This window comes from Mauremys reevesii, linkage group 1 (genome assembly GCF_016161935.1).
Source record: "Mauremys reevesii isolate NIE-2019 linkage group 1, ASM1616193v1, whole genome shotgun sequence".
Classification (NCBI taxonomy): Eukaryota; Metazoa; Chordata; order Testudines; family Geoemydidae; genus Mauremys; species Mauremys reevesii.
This window is the reverse complement of record NC_052623.1, coordinates 111,503,959-111,520,950: the sequence shown is the minus strand read 5'-3', so window position 1 is coordinate 111,520,950 and position 16,992 is coordinate 111,503,959. Positions and strand designations below refer to the sequence as shown.

Here is a 16,992-nt window from a genome sequence, read left to right as displayed (position 1 = left end):
CGGTTCATTATAACCGATTACACAACTTGACTGAACTAATATGCACATTTTTGCTTTTACAACATGCATACAGTTTCTGAAAACATAGCATCAAAAGCCTTGTTTAATAGCCCATTAGTAAAAGTCACCAGTGCATAAGGCAACTAGCCTTTGGACTTGGCAATTTTTCACTGCAATATTATTGCACTTATTAGCAAAAGTATAGAAAAGTTGAAGATACTGTAAATGGTAGGTTTTCCCCCTTGGGTGCTGCGTCCTTTTGATTTTTGTTTTTGAAACTTGCTTGTGAAACTAGGCTCTTTGTTATTAATGCTTTAGTTCAATTTGTTAATTTTTTTTTTTAATCTTTGCCAGGACGAGAGCAGTTTCATGGCCTTGGTTCTATGTACTGTAGAGGAGCAGCTGCTGTGATCCTTACATATGATGTAAACAACTTGCAAAGCCTGATAGAACTGGAAGATAGATTCTTGGCGCTGACCGACACTGCTAGCACCGACTGTATCTTTGCTATTGTTGGAAACAAAGTTGACCTCACAAATGAATATGCCTTATTACTAGAAGCAGAAGAGGAAAATAGACCTGAAAAGCCTGTCACCAGTTGCATCTCTACCAAGGTCCAAAAACAAGTCCACCTGGATGATGCTGTTGCACTCTACAAAAAGATACTGAAATACAAAACGTTGGATGAGAAGGATGTTCCAGCAGCTGAGAAAATGTGCTTTGAGACCAGCGCAAAAACAGGCTATAAGGTGGACTACCTCTTTGAAACCATATTTGATATGGTAGTACCAATAATTTTACGGCAGCAAGCTGAGGGGCCACTACAAACTGTAGACATAACCAATTACAAGTCAGCAAAAAGGACAAAATCTGGTTGTTGTGCCTAAAACACTGATGATGTGGGGAGTGAGGGGATTGTGTCTGTATGTTATGCTAGTGATCATGAAGTTAGAGATGCTTACAGTTTGAGCAGAAAGGGAAAATCAAGGAATAAATGATCTAGAATGAAGTATGCAGAACAACTAATCTTTTGAAGATTAAAGGCTTTTGGAAAGTCCAATCTAATTTATTTATAGAAACAAAAATCTGAATGGAATCATGTGGGAAGCCTTGTAAATTTCATAGGGCCCTTGGGATGGAGGAGAGATCATAATGAATGTACAGAAGTGGGAATCTATGCTATGGTACTGTTTCCATACAGATCGGTACTGACAATCAGTTAAGCACTCTCAAAGGAGTCCTGCTTTATTTTTTAGAATGCATTATTTTCTCCACATTTAGTCTGCAACATCTAAACCGTCACTGGATGTAACTTTCACTTTTGTCCTGGATGTGACTTTCACTTAAAAAAAAATCATTCATTTTCTTCTGAGGAATATTTAGATGCTGGGTACTTTTTTTTAAGCGTTACACATTATTTTTTTTCCAGAATATAAATTGTATAGAAAAGTCACTAATCAAGCAATTAAATTATCCTTTTGTACCAGATACTGCAATATAAGATGTACTATTAAAGTTACTATGGAAATGAATTGTTCATTCTGAGGATTTATTAATGTACATTCTGCTACCTTAGCAGTCATGCCTTCTCTACATTAACCAGGGACAACACTGTCCTGTGCTACTTGGAGCTAAAAACTGCAAAGGGTGGTAGGAAAAAATATATTGGCACTTACACTCCTGCTTCACTTACACTCCCACATAAAGTATTTGATACACTTCCATGTTCCTACCCCCTCTCAGCTGGGGTCAGGAAAAATTGCAGTTCTAATTTTGGCAGGGCGTGATTTCACCATCCAAGTTCCACAACCAGGAGGGAAGTGAAGATCTGAGTTTTGTGATGTGAAAAAAGCAGATAACTGTTCTTGGAGGGAGTGGGAGGTGACCTTTATACGTCCTAAAGGAGCAGTAAAGTGCACTGACAGGTTCTTTTTTTTTGGTCGTCATTGCAGTTAAGAGAACTAGTAAGTTTTTAATACTATTCTTAGAGTGCTGTAGCACTGTCAAGAACAGTGACGGGTGTAGTCATCAAGTATCTCATACAGATACATGATAAACAGGGATAGGCAGGGCCGCGCAGAGGATTTTGGAGGCCCGGTAACATCTGAAACCGAGGCCTCCGCCCTTCTAAAAACTTACAAATGAGGGGGCCCCTGGGGTGGTGGAAGGGCATTCATCCCACAGTAGCCTGTCCTGGTGGGCTGGGCTCAACTCCCCACTCAGGCTGTTGCAACCTGGTGTGCAGGGTCACAATGCCACTTAGATTTGGTTTGTCCACCACTGTGTCATGACAGAGGGGCCTCTGGGCCAAACCTGAGTGGTGCTGTGCCAGGTTGCAATGCTACCCTATTTGGGAGCTGTCGCATATAGGGGGGCCAATGGCAAACTGCTCCCCTCTCTCCTCCCCCTGAGCAACTCTGGAAATAGGCAATAGAAAATGTAGACCCCAATCCTTGAATTTGTGTGTGTGTAACTCCCATGGATTTCAACAGGAGTTCTGCACATGGAGCAGTTGTACAATCAGTCCCCATATCAGAGATTTGGACACCTACCCACTCACCCGCACCAAACCAAGGTTATTCAACACAGACACAATTTCTAGGTCGCTAACTGTTAAAAGCTGTTACCTGATAGACGTTTACAGAGGTTTTAATTACTATCCCGCTGAGTAACGTTTTGCAAAGGGGCTGACCTGAAAGTTCAAAGCCAGCTTCCATTACTCCCATTATAATGATTTAAAGTCTCTGACACACACAATGAGATGAAACTCAGTGGCTACATTGAACATTTTGACTGTTTTAAAAGTTCTAGTCCTTGGGTCTGCTGGTCTCCTCCATTACATGTTTTGGAAGTATTTGTCAAACTAGCAGAAACATTAAGTACAGCCGTAGTATATTAAAACCCAATGCTTTTTTTTTTTTGCCTACCCAGCAAGATCAAGTGATCCTCTGCTGTCTCTCCCCCTCTCCTCTTCCCCCACCCCCCAACACTGATCACTTGGTGCTGCTTCAGGCTGAAGAGCAGACTGTAGGACTGTGCTGGTCTCCACAACATCCAGAATCAAGAGGGTGGCTGAAAGCTCCCCCTCCCAAGGCTGCACAATCTGCAGTGCGCTGCTTGAACTCTCAAAGCAGAGCTGGCGTCTTGTAGGTAGTTGTGAGGTCAGACTTGCAGGAGGTAAGTGAAGGTGGAAACACTTTAATTGTACATTTTAAATATACCACGTTATGTAAATAGTCTAACACTTTTTGGGGCTGTCTATATTTGGTTCATTTGAAATCTTGAGCAACACACACAAATCTTTCCCAAAGGCTTTTACTGATCAAACCCAGCCTCACCCGCCTCTTGTGTTCGAGTCTGCTCTGAAAAGGGTTATGTCAAAATCAGTCTTGGATTTCAGGTCTGCTCCGTGTTTGGAGTCAGAGTTTCACTTGGTGACCGTAGGGAACATAAAGCAGTTTCTCAGTATTGCTGGCTGGATTCTTTAAGCTCCAGTGGGCTGTCCCTGCACAAACCCACAGCAGACAGTAGGGTAGCAGAGGTGTAACTGAGACTCATTAGTCATGCACAACCCTTATTACTGATGGTGAGAGATGAGAAGCAAAGAGAGGCTGACTTGCAGGGCTAGTTGTTTTGTGGGGGAGGGGGCAGAGCGCGACTTGTTAATTTGAGCCCATTTAATCTGAAGGTGCTGAGGCACAAACCTGAAATCCTAATGTGGTTTTTTAAACCCTCTCCGGTTTAGAGTAGAATTAGACTTTAAAGCAAAGCTCAGAGTATTTTTAAGTTAATTGTTGTGGTAACGACTTCAATGTTCTTGAGCGTTGAGGCTTTAAGTTCCTGTCAATACTTAACCGCTGTGTTGAGGGATCAGCACTATTCAAAATAAGCTCACCAGTTTTACAATGCAGATGGCTCCAGCTTCCTTACAACTGTATCTTGGGCTTCCTCAAGCCCTTGGCATGACTGAGGAGATGCAGTTCAACCTTCTCCACTTCCAGTCAGAAACATATGATTTAACAGCAAGAACTCTCGTTACATCCTGTCCCCCAATATGGTACATTTTAATGTTTCTGTGATCAAACATTTTGGGTTTGTGTTTAAGTGCTCTAGCAGTTGTCAATGCCCCGGTTTCAGGGGGACCCCAATATCTTGTCACTAGTGATAGCATCAATCTTTCTAGAAAGCCTTAATGGACTATATTTTGCTTGTTGAGGGTGAGGAATAGTGAAGCTGTAGCACAGCGACTAGCCGAAGAAGAATTGGTGCTAGTGACCACCAGCAGTGTTATGCAAGTAAATGCTTTAATTCCTTTTTGTGTCCTGAACAAAAGCCTTAAACCGATACACTTGCTGTGAAATAGCAGGAGTGCACCTGAGGACTGTGACAAAACTGCTCAGGCTAAATTTCCAGATCAGGTTTGGATTCTGCAGGCTTACAGTGGCAAACCGCGACTGTCTATCTTCTCTCATCCTCCTCTGCTATCAATAACTCATGAAACACACTGTGCTAAATGTCTTCTGAAAACCATTTTTCCTTGTTTGATTGGAGCACAGCAGCACTAATCACTTTTCAGAAGTGACTTTGGTTTGGAGGGGAAGTTGTGAAGAAATTGAACCATCTAGTAAAATTATTGCACTTGCTTCCAAGTAGCAGACCTGTAGGCAGGGGCTACCACCACATCGGTACAGTAGTAAGATATGCTTTAGACAAATAACCTAGTTATCAGTAGCTAGTCTCTATTTCTCTCCATACATTCACTGAGACTCTGTCTTCACAATATGGTTAGTTCAAGATACTTCTCTGGAGGTAGCCTAGCTCGGGTGAGAGTAGTCACACTGCAAAATAATAATTGAGCTGCTGTGTCCACAGTGGTGCTGCACTTACGTGTTTTGTTAAGACTTCTGGGGCAATGCTCATGCTTCTTTGCACTACAGTAAGCTGACCCATTCCCATTCTATAAATTCTTCCCAGTGAATTACAGGAGAACTTGTCTGTCCTGGGCACGTGTGGAGGAGACGTGTGAGAACACACTGGAGGTCTGAGGCAGTCAAGAGGCACTAGCCTGCATCCACACTGCAGAGTGGTGGTGGTAGTGGATGCATTTTGTTCACTTGAGCGCATGTTAGCCTACTTGAGTTACAACTTAACTCTGCTGTGGAGATAAGCCCTCAGAAGTCTCCTATATTCAAACCAGATCTTTGGCTCCAAGACCCAAGTCTGTGTTTGGTGAGCAAAGCAGCAGCCCCCATTTGCTCTCCTAGCAGCAGAGCGAACTACTTTATGCACAAGGAGGTCACATTTATTGCTTAAAATCTGCTAAAAGTTAGTTCTCCCTGTCTGCCAGTAACATATTTACCAGATAATTGAACTCAGCAGATCTGGGGAACACAGCCAAGCTTTCAATCTCCAGTTTCAATAGAGCGCTCCACTAAAGCCCAGAAGAGATTCTTGTTTCATTCTTCCAGGCACAGAAGCACGACGCTAGGTAGGATTATTTTAAAAAGCAGAGTGTAGAACAAACAGCATGTTTGTTTGAAGCGAAGGTTTCTTAATCTTTAATAAAAGACAGGCTTGTAGAGTGAATAGTCATTTCTACTACACTCCTCAGAAAGACTAGACTATATTATAAGAATTATGTAGAAAAACTGAAAGCTGTCAAAGACATTTGAATTATATACCTATGGCTGATGGGAGCCTATGTATTGGAACATTCTTCTGTTGGGTGGTTTGTAGCTTCTTAAACCCCTGGGGGTGGTTGAAACTCAAACTTTGAGGTCCCTTAGCTGCTTCAAGTATCCTGAGGACTTTAAGTGTACAGAAGTTTCCTTAACACAAGCCAAGAAAACTAAATACAAAATCTAGCATTCATGCAATGGTGAGGCTTAAAAATGATTACACAGAACTGAGGATGCATAACAGTTCAAGGTCTTTATGTTCACTTTTGGATTCCTTGAAATGTGCACTCGACTTCTCAATTTTAACGTGGTTATACAAATATTTGCATTTAACAGACTTGTTAAGCATAGAACAGGGGTCGGCAACCTTTCAGCAGTGCTGTGCCGAGTCTTCATTTATTCACTCTAATTTAAGGCTTTGCGTGCCAGTAATACATTTGAATGGTTTTTAGAAGGTCTCTCTATAAGTCTATAATATATAACCAAACTAGTGTTATATGTAAAGTAAACAAGGTTTTCAAAATGTTTCAGAAGCTTTATTTAAAATTTAATTAAAATGCAGATCTTATTCATTTAGTGTGATCCTTGCCCTTGCTTTTCCTTGCTGAGTTTTCCAGTGTCTGGTGGCACCTATTTAGATACTTTAAGCTGCACACAGGCTTCTGAGTGATCAGTTGATAACCGGCTGGCAGGAGGTCAGTGGCTGGAACCTCAGATGGGCAGCTGAGGTGAGTGGAGCTGGCGGCTAGTAGGGCTGAGCAGGGCTGGAAGCCTGGACCCTGTCTGGCATCAGGCCTGCGCTGGAACTCCAACTGGAAGCAAGATGAGTGGGGCAGCGGTGGGGACTCCGGCTGGTAAGGGGCCAGCAGCCAAAACCCCAGAGCAGTGGCAGGCTGAGCGGGTCAGTCCGCCTAGCTCTGGGGTTTCAGCAGTGGGCTGAGCGTCTCCGCCAGCCCCCATCTGGGGTTTCAGTCGCTGGCTCCTGCCAGCCGGGGTCTCAGCCCGCTGCCAGCCTGGGGTTCCTTCCCACAGGCCAGCAGCAGGTGCTGAGTAGGGCTGCAGCAGGGGGACCCCGGCTGGCAAAGGGCCAGCAGTGGGAACCCCAGAGCGGTGGCGGGCTGAGCAGATCAGCCTGCCACCGCTCTGGGGTTTCCGTCATCAGCTCCTTGCCAGATGGGGTCTCAGCCCGTTGCCAGCCTGGGGTTCCTTCCCCCAGGCCAGCAGTGGGTGCTGAGTGGGACTGGCAGTGGGAGCCCAGGTGGCAGGAAACCCCAGAGTGGCGGCGGGCTGAGCAGCTTAGCCTGCTGCCGCTCTGGGGTTTCGGCTGCTGGCTCCTGCCAGCTGGGGTCTCAGCCTGCTGCCGTCCTGGGGTTCCTTCCCCCAGACCAGCAGCGGGTGCTGGCATAGAATATCTCAAACTGGAGGAAATTAATATCTGATGTGATGGTTTCTAACCATCAGAAGAATGAGACTCTGGATCAGCCTCCCAATAGGAGTTGTCAGAGCAAACAGTTTAATTAGTTTTAGAGAGAGTTAGGTGAATTTGAGTGCAAGTGTAAGATGGGATTGTTTGTGATGGTGGGAGGAAGGGAAGGGATCAACATCCCTGCAGCTCACTCCTGTTTGTCTTATGTTTCTGAAGTGTGAACTTGAGGAACATTTCAGCTGGCCACCGCAAGAGTCAGGAAGGGATTTTCTCCCCCCAGTGTATTCTGAGAGGTTATTTTAAATCTTCTTCCTCTGAAAAATCAGGGCTGGAGGTGGGACATTGGATGGAGAGATCCAAAGTTCTGAGATGGCTCTGAGCATTCAGTCTCTCAGGTGTTTGGCTGGATGGTTCGTGCCCACACACTCAGGGACTAACTGATGGCCATCTGTGGGGTGAGGATGGAATTTTCCCTCAGGTTGGATTGGCAGTGACCTTGGGGGTTTTTCACCTTCCTCTGCAGTGTGTGGGTGCGCATCACTTGGCAATAGGGGTCCTTTTCTTTGCTAACAACTCCCACCTCAGACTTGACAAACTCATAACAGCAAACATGTCTTCCAGGATATTTATCCATAAAGAGTAACATGTAAGGTATCATCTGCAGAAAACCTGTGACTTGTCAAGATTCATAATCGTTTGTATGAATGGTGATAATTAAGGAATAATGTATTTATATCAAAAGTATGCTTTATGGACTTGGGTATAGTGTGTCTTGGCGACAGCCCATTTGGCAGGGGGGAGTTGTCACCCTGCCCTGTTTAGTCAGAGATGGAATGCAAGGCTCAATTGTTTAGTCTTGCACAATGCTAAGGCTTTCAATGGGAAAACATCAGAAGCAACAGCAAACAATTGAAACTACTAGAAAGTAAAAAGGAACTTTACAACAAGACTGGTGTTTGCTTTGTCTGTAAATAAAAACAAAAGACTGTTTCAGTATCACAGAGGAGAGGGAAAGAGCCTCTGTATTCATTCACAGAAGGAGCCGCTTATGGATAGGGAAGAGTTTCATGAATGTTTGGATCCTGGTTCTTTGAAAACAGCCATCACTGAAACAAACTTAGGCATGGGGGGGAACTTACTTTACTAGATAGGAAAGGCAAATATTAATAAGAGTAGATCCAAGTTCACATTTTGTGATTTTTGTTTTGTATTTTAACTCTTATTTCCACCACTCTCATTTCTAGTTAATTCTTTATTCTCTTTAAAATGTACTTTTACAAGTGCTGCGTGCTATACAGGACTGGTGGTTTAAGGTAGAACTGATGAGTTGGGGTACACAGCTCCTTAATGGGCAGGGGATCTGAAATTTTTGTGAGTAGCCAGTGTCAGGGGCTGATATCACGGGGAATGATTCAAAGAGGGTATGGCTACACTGGCGATTTGCAGCGCTGGAAAGCCTCCACCAGCGCTGCAATTAGTAAGTGGCCACACCTGCAGGGCACTTCCAGCGCTGCAACTCCCTGGCTGCAGCGCTGGCCGTACACCTCACTCAGCATGGGGAATAAGGATTCCAGCGCTGGTGCTGCAGCGCTGGTCATCAAGTGTGGCCACACACCAGCGCTGTGATTGGCCTCCAGGGTATAAGGATGTATCCCAGAATGCTTTTATAAATTACTCTCTTTGTTTTGTTATGCAGCCTCTCTTTGTTTTGTTGTGAACGAGCTCCGTGCGGAGCTCCGTTGCCGTTGCCGCTTATCTAAAAAACAAACAGAGCTCCTGTTTGCTGTGATCATCTGTACCTGGCTGTAAACAATCAAATGAGAGGCAGGCAGGGAGTGAATGAAACAGCGGGGAGTCGTGTTGGCTGCAGGCTGTTTGCAATTAAGAGTTAAGACTAAGGGGTTGGAAACATGTTCTGATTTTTCAAGTCAGGAAGCTAAACACACAGTGTTGGCTCCAAAAATCCACTCTCTCTCTCCCCCCGCTCCCTGTCACACTAGACCCCACTCCACCCCCCTCTTTTGAAAAGCACGTTGCGGCCACTTGAATGCTGGGATAGCCGCCCATAATGCATCACTCCCAGCAGCGCTGCTAATGCTGCAAATGTGGCCACACACCAGCGCTGCTCCTACACAGCTGGATGACCAGCGCTGCAAACCGTAAGTGTAGCCATACCCAGAGACTTGGGGAACTGAGGTGCACCCATTGTTAACCTGCAAGGTGAAAACAGGGCTGGCATAGCCTGAAGGAGAATGCTTTTGTTGTGTATTTGGTTGTCATGGGTTTTGTTACTATGGCAACTGAGTTAGACTATTAAGGGATAGCTCAGCCGGTTTCAACCGGCTGAGCGAGCTCTCTGTCTCTGTAAATAAAATGGAGGTTTTGGTTAGCTGTCTGCTCTCTGGCCTCAAGTGATTGCTTCCTACACCGGCTGCCCCAAGGATACAACACTGGCGACGAGGATGGGATCCTGGTGCTGCTCCAGTAACAGAAGGAAGTAGAAGTCAAGGTAAAGACCAAACAAAGAAAAAAAGCTGCTTGTTGCACTGACTGTGAAAGTGAAACTAAAAATCATGGCTACTCTGACCAGGCCCCTGGAGCCTTTTGATGAGAATACAGAGCAGTGGCATGTGTATACTGAGCGTTTTGAGCTTTTTGGTATTGCAAATGACATTACAGAAGCGAAGAAGGTGCCAATATTCTTAACTGTTGTAGGGGCTAAAACCTACTCTCTGCTACGCAGCTTACTACACCCTGTTAAGCCTGAGACTAAATCTTACAGTGACATTGTGGAAATCCTGGGGTCTCATTTCTCCCCAAAACCACTGGTAATTGCTGAAAGATATAGGTTCCACAAAAGAGACCAAAAGGAAGATGAAACAGTTGTACAATTTGTAGCCATTTTAAAAAAGCTAGCAGAACACTGAATTTAAAGAGATGTTAAATGATGCCCTGCGTGACAGGTTAGTGTGTGGCCTCTGCAGTGAAGCTATACGGAAGCGCCTACTGACAGAGGCTCAGCTTACATTACAGAAGGCTGTTGATATTGCTGTCTCCATGGAACTGGCTACAAGGGAGGCACAATACATCGGTGCATCCCCTAGGGTGCAAAAAGTGTCACAAGAACTGACCCACAAAACGGTGCAGAGTCAAGAATGTTACCGCTGTGGTAGCTGGGTCACCAGGCATCAGAATGCTGGTGTAAGGACCTGGTGTGTGTCGACACTGTGGCAAAAGGGACACATTGAGTATGCCTGAAAACAAAAGAAACAGAGGCCTGTGGTCTGGCCGACAAACAGCGGAACCTTGCATACTCTAGAGCAGACCCAGGATGATCAAGGTGACACCTCCTCACACGAGGAAGTGCCACTGCATGTTTTGTCCTTGGCAGCGGCTCACATGAATACTGGGTAACCCCCTTATTGGAGGGCAAACCTATACGCATGGAACTAGACACCGTGCAGCTGTCTCGCTGGTTCCGGAGACTGTGTATAAGGAAAAGCTACAGCATCTTCCGCTTAAGGCAACAAAAACTGTTCTGAAGACGTATACAGGTGAAGCTGTGCCCATGTTGGGCACTATTGATGTTAAGGTGGAGCTCAATGGACAGGCGGCTAAATTGCCACTGTTTGTGGTGAGAGGTGACTACCCAGCCTTAATGGGTAGGTCTTGGCTTGGGAAGATTCAGCTGAACTGGGCAGAAGTGCACCGGATGACTAAAGAAGAAACCAGTCTAACCCTATACTAAGGAAACATGCTGCTGTTTTTGGAGATGATTTGGGAAGTATGAAGGGAATCACTGTGACATTGAACATTAAACCTGGCAGTCCACCAAAATATCTGAAAGCCCGAACTGTGCCATATGCCATCAGGCCAAAAGTTGAAGCAGACCTGGAGCGCCTGGTCACCAATGGAGTCCTAATACCAGTTACCCATAGCTCATGGGCCACTCCTATCGTTCCAATCGTGAAGAAAGATGGCTCTCTCTGGATTTGCGGTGATTTTAAAGTCACTGTCAACCCAGTGTTGTGTGCAGAGCAATACCCGCTTCCCCGCATCGATGACCTCTTCGCAGGCCTGGCTGGGGGACAAAAGTTCAGTAAGATTGATCTGAGTCAAGCATATTTACAGATGCACGTCGATGAAAAGTCCCAAGTGCTGTTGACTATTGTGACTCATAAGGGGCTTTATCGATACTGTCGCCTACCGTTCGGAATCACATCGGCTCCCGCCCTGTTCCAGAGGGCTATGGACCAGATCTTGTGTGGCTTGTCAGGAGTTCAGTGCTATCTGGATGATATCCTGGTCACTGGAAGAAATGAAGAGGATCACTTAAAGAATTTAGAGGCTACCCTACAAAGACTGGAAGAGTATGGCCTACGAGTTCGCAAAGACAAGTGTGAATTCTTCAACCCTCTGTTGAATATTTGGGACACATCATCGATTCTGCAGGTCTTCATAAGGCCCCTGCAAAAGTTAAAGCTATTGTGGAGGCTCCCCCACCTCGAAATGTAAGCCAGCTACGCTCATTTCTAGGACTATTGAACTATTATGGAAAGTTCATCTCACAGTTAGCCACACTGCTAAAACCACTTCATGAGCTCCTTGGGCAGAACAAGGCCTGGAAGTGGACTGAAGCCTGTGATGTTGCATTTAACAAAGCTAAGGATGCATTGTTAAATTCTGAAGTTCTAACGCACTAACCTATTGCTTTTGCTTCACGCACTCTAAGCAAAGCAGAAACTAACTACGCCCAAATCGAACGTGAGGCATTAGGAATTGTTTTTGGAATTAGGAAGTTTCATCAGTACCTGTTTGGGTGAAAGTTTACTCTTCTTACAGACCATCGACCTCTGACATCAATTTTTGGACCCTACACAGGCATTCCCCCATTAGCTGCTAGTCGTATGCAACGTTGGGCATTGATACTTTCTGCACACACATATGAAATCAAATATCGGAAATCCACTCTGCACGGCAATGCAGATGGCCTCTCAAGGTTGCCTTTACCGGTCAAACATCAAGATAGTGCCCAAAAGGAAATCTTCTACTTTGAACAGGTAGAGAATACACCCATCACTGCTGCTCAGATAAAGAAGGCAACCCGCGTTGACCCAGTATTATCCCAAGTTATGGACCTGGTGATGCATGGAAAATCTCGACAAACCTCTCCGGTCTCACCCGACCTTGTTCCCTACATGTCCAGGCGGACGGAGTTATCGATCCAATCTGGTTGTTTGTTGTGGGGGAGGCGTGTCATTATTCCACCACCCCTGAGATCACAGATGTTAGAACAGCTACATTCCGGTCACTGTGGAATAGTGCGCATGAAGGAAATTGCACGAAGCTATTTTTGGTGGCCTAGATTGGACAGTGCTATTGAAGAGAAGGCAAAAGCTTGTATGTCATGTCAGGGTGTAAGAAATGCACCCCAGTGGGCACCCCTACACCCATGGGACTGGCCTGAAAACCCGTGGCAACGTATTCACGTTGACTTTGCTGGCCCCTTGAAGGAAGCATGTTCTTGGTGGCAGTAGATGCCCATTCTAAATGGCCAGAAGTCTCTATAATGCAGTCCACTACTGCAGAGAGTACTATCCAAAAACTATGAGGACTCTTTAGTCGTTTTGGTCTGCCAGAACAACTTGTGAGCAACAACGGACCGCAGTTCGTCTCTCAGGAGTTTCAAAATTTTATGAAGGCAAATGGGATACACCACATCACGTCAGCACCATATCATCCGTCCACCAACGGATTAGCTGAAAGATTTGTGCAGACAATGAAAAACGCTTTGAAATCAGCAAAGGGACAACACTCCATTCAAAAGCGTCTGGATACCTTCTTACTTTCCTGTAGAAACACACCTCATGCTACGACCCAGGCTTCCCCAGCCTTTCTAATGATGGGACGACAGCTGCGCACTTGCTTTGATCTGCTGAAACCTTCTGAACCCAGACAAACTGTGCAACGTCAGCAGCAATATCAAGTCATCAGACGGGCACCCAGAGCAAAAGACCGAACCTTTAGCCCAGGGCAGCCAGTTTTGGCTCGGAATTATACTTCCAGAGCTAAATGGGTCCCGGCCACAGTCATCACTCAAACAGGACCTGTTTCCTATACAGTCCGGACTGCAGAGAATCTTACCTGGCAGCGACATGTAGATCAGCTGTTGCCAGGTCATGCCAGTCTTCAGGACCCATCTGCAGTTGAGGGGTCTGACTTCACCCCTCCTGGTGAGACACCGAATCATGAGTCACCTGTTCCTGACTGTTCTCCTCCATTACTGCCCCCTGGGATCCTTGCACCCATTCAAACCCCCCCCACCGTTCCCCACCCTCTGGCCGCCCCGACTCCTATCCACAGCCCGAACTCCCCTGCCCTCTACCCAACCCCCCCTGCTCCCTGCCCCCTTACCGCGCTGCCTGGAGCACCAGCGGCTGGCGGCACTACAGCCGCACCGCCTGGCTGGAGCCAGCCACGCCACAGAGCACCGGGTCAGGCCGGGCTCTGCAGCTGCGCTGCCCGGGTGCCCAGAGTATCGTGTCAATGGCGCGGCATGCTGAGGCTGCGGGGGAGGGGCAGGGTGCTGGCCTCCTGGGGCAGGAGCTCAGGGGCCGGGCAGGAGAGTCCTGCAGGCTGGATGTGGCATACAGGCTGTAGTTTGCCCACCTCTGGACTAGATGATCTGGTGGTCCCTTCTGGCCTTAAATTCTATGGCTCTATAAATCAACTGACAAATAAATGCTTCTCAGCTAGTTTCACAGGCCTAAAAACATTCCCCTGTATTGCAAAATTCAGGTGAAATTTCTGCTAACACGAAGAAACCAATGTGGATGCGGTAGCTGACTTTAATAAATATATTAGAGCATCTGTAAACAAATTGATACTATTCCCTGTTGTTTACTCTTCAGTTAGATTCTTTTAAAGCAGTTGCAATATGCTCTTGCATTAATTGCACGCTGCAAAATTCAGAGTGAGGAATATTTAGCTAGTCCAGCAATTATAGTTATTTGCCAAAGACTTGAAGAGGTAAGTTGATTTGGGACTGGTAGGGAGGCAACCTAGTGACAGAGGATAGGGAAAAAGCTAATGTACTCAATGCTTTTTTTGCCTCTGTCTTCACGAACAAGGTCAGCCGCCAGACTGCTGCACTGGGCAGCACAGCATGGAGAGGTGGTGACCAGCCCTCTGTGGAGAAAGAAGTGGTTCAGGACTATTTAGAAAAGCTGGACGGGCACAAGTTCATGGGGCTGGATGCACTGCATCCGAGGGTGCTGAAGGAGTTGGCGGATGTGATTGCAGAGCCATTGGCCTTTATCTTTGAAAACTCATGGCAATCCGGGGAGGTCTCGGATAACTGGAAAAAGGGCACTACATTAGCCATCTTTTTTTTTTTTTTTTTTTTTTTTTAAAGAGAAGGATGATCGGGGGAGGTAAAGGCCAGTCAGCCTCACCTCAGTCCCTGGAAAAATCATGGAGCAGGTCCTCAAGGAATCAATTCTGAAGCACTTAGAGGAGAGGAAAGTGATCAGGAACAGTCAGCATGGATTCACCAAGGGCAAGTCATGCCTGACTAACCTAATTGCCTTATATGACAAGATAACTGGCTCTGTGGATAAGGGGAAGGCAGTGGATGTGTTATTCCTTGACTTTAGCAAAGCTTTTGATACAGTCTCCCACAGTATTCTTGCCAGCAAATTAAAGAAGTATGGGCTGGATGAATGGACTATAAGGTGGATAGAAAGCTGGCTAGATCATCGGGCACAACAGGTAGTGATCAATGGCTCCATGTCTAGTTGGCAGACGGTATCAAGCAGAGTGCCCCAAGTGTCGGCCCTTGGGCCGGTTTTGTTTTTAATATCTTTATTAATGATCTGGAGGATGCCGTGGACTGCACCCTCAGCAAGTTTGCAGATGACACTAAACTGGGAGGAGTGGTAGATACGCTGGAGGGTAGGGATAGCATACAGTGGGACCTAGACAAATTGGAGGATTGGGCCAAAGAAATCTGATGAGGTTCAACAAGGACAAGTGCAGAGTCTTGCACTTAGGATGGAAGAATCCCATGCACTGCTACAGACAAGGGACCGAATGGCTAGGAAGCAGTTCTGCAGAAAAGGACCTATGGCTTACAGTGGGCGAGAAGTTGGATATGAGTCAACAGTGTGCCCTTGTTGTCAAGAAGGCTAATGACAATTTGAGCTGTATAAGTAGGGGCATTGCCAGCAGATCAAGGGATATGATCATTCCCCTCTATTCAACATTGGTGAGGCCTCATCTGGAGTACTGTGTCCAGTTTTGAGCCCCACACTACAAGAAGGATGTGGAAAAATTGGAAAGAGTCCAGCAGAGGGCAACAAAAATGATTAGGGGACTAGAACACATGATTTATGAGGAGAGGGTGAGGGAATTGGGATTGTTCAGTCTACAGAAGAGAAGAATGAGGGGGGGATTTGATAGCTGCTTTCAACTACCTGAAAGGGGGTTCCAAAGAGGATGGATCTAGACTGTTCTAAGTGGTAGCAGATGACAGAACAAGGAGTAATGGTCTCAGGTTGGAGTCGGGGAGGTTTAGGTTGGATATTAGGAAAAACTTTTTCACTAGTAGGGTGGTGAAGCACTGGAATGGGTTACCTAGGGAGGTGGTGGAATCTCCTTCCTTAGAGGTTTTTAAGGTCAGGCTTTACAAAGCCCTGGCTAGGATGATTTAGTTGGGGATTGGTTGCACTAGATAACCTCCTGAGGTCCCTTCCAACCCTGATATTCTATGATTCTATGGTACTGCAATATGTAACTCATGGTAATTGTCGCTCAGGCATGAGACAGATTTGGGTGATATTGCCTACACTGTGTGTACCGTTCTAGTGGCTTAATTTAGCTGAAACAAATATTAGGTGGCTTTGTCTGGGGAGATTGGCTGGCTCTTGTAGCTGAGTCACCAAAATGGACAGAGGTTGGCTACTGGGCTCTGCCATGACTTGGGCAAGTTTACTTAATCTTTGTCCCCGGCCCTTGCCTGTCAGATAGGGATAATGCTCTCTTACCTCATAGGGATGTTGAGGATAAACTTACTAATTGGGGGGTATATCTAAAATAAGAAAATATGTCATTGCAGAAAACAGGCTAGCTGAGAATTCTTCAATTATACCTGTATGTCTACTCTTTTCATCAAGGCGAGGCTCCTCCACTCTGTAATTTTAGATTCTATGGATAATCTCCATCCCAGGATTCTACTGAGAGCATGTCTTCATGTGAAATGCTGCTATGGAAGAACTCTTTTACTGACCTAGAGCTGTCTATCCTAAGGGTTAGGTCACCTTAACTATGTTGTTCAGGGATTGATTTTTCGCATGGCTGGGGCGACCAAATTTTTAGTATAGACCAGGCCTCAGAGCTGCCTTGCCTAAGCTAATGATAATGGTAGGCAACTGAGGAACTGGTTAAATTCTCTCTCCTTGTAACAATGGATGGAATAGCATCTTAGTTAGCATCCTCTCTCTGAAACAGCTTGTGTGGCTGCAGCTGACAGACTGAGCAGACCCCTGCTTGGTTAAGTGGTTTGAATTTAGATTGAGGAAGCTTATTTGGCCACCTTTGGATACTTCTGCTGACATCCAATTTACATTGTCTCCAATGCTCATTTAAAAAAAACAAAAAACCCCAAACCAAATAAATCCAAGCCCCCAAATTAACATCTATTGAAGTAATCTGTGCAAATGTAATAGGAGAGCCTGGCATATGTTAGAGAATTGAAACAATCAACAAGTAGAGGTGTAGAAAAAACAAACTTTATTTAAGATAATTACAGCAATGAGGAATGTAATTACAAAACCCAACAATCACTGAAGCAGGGGAAAGGTGAACTGCATAAGGAGAAGTTAAAACTGA

The 16,992-nt window shown here is 45.6% G+C and overlaps 1 protein-coding gene across 1 annotated transcript in view; it reads left to right on the top strand.

Moving 5' to 3' along the window:
- RAB20 (RAB20, member RAS oncogene family) overlaps window positions 1-1,532 on the top strand; it is a 39,780-nt gene extending 38,248 nt beyond the window's left edge. The window contains exon 2 of the mRNA XM_039491097.1: window positions 355-1,532. Within this exon, the coding sequence (XP_039347031.1) occupies window positions 355-887 (533 nt within the window). The 3' untranslated portion in view covers window positions 888-1,532. The remainder of the gene's footprint in view (window positions 1-354) is intronic.
- Window positions 1,533-16,992: the final 15,460 nt, after the last annotated feature.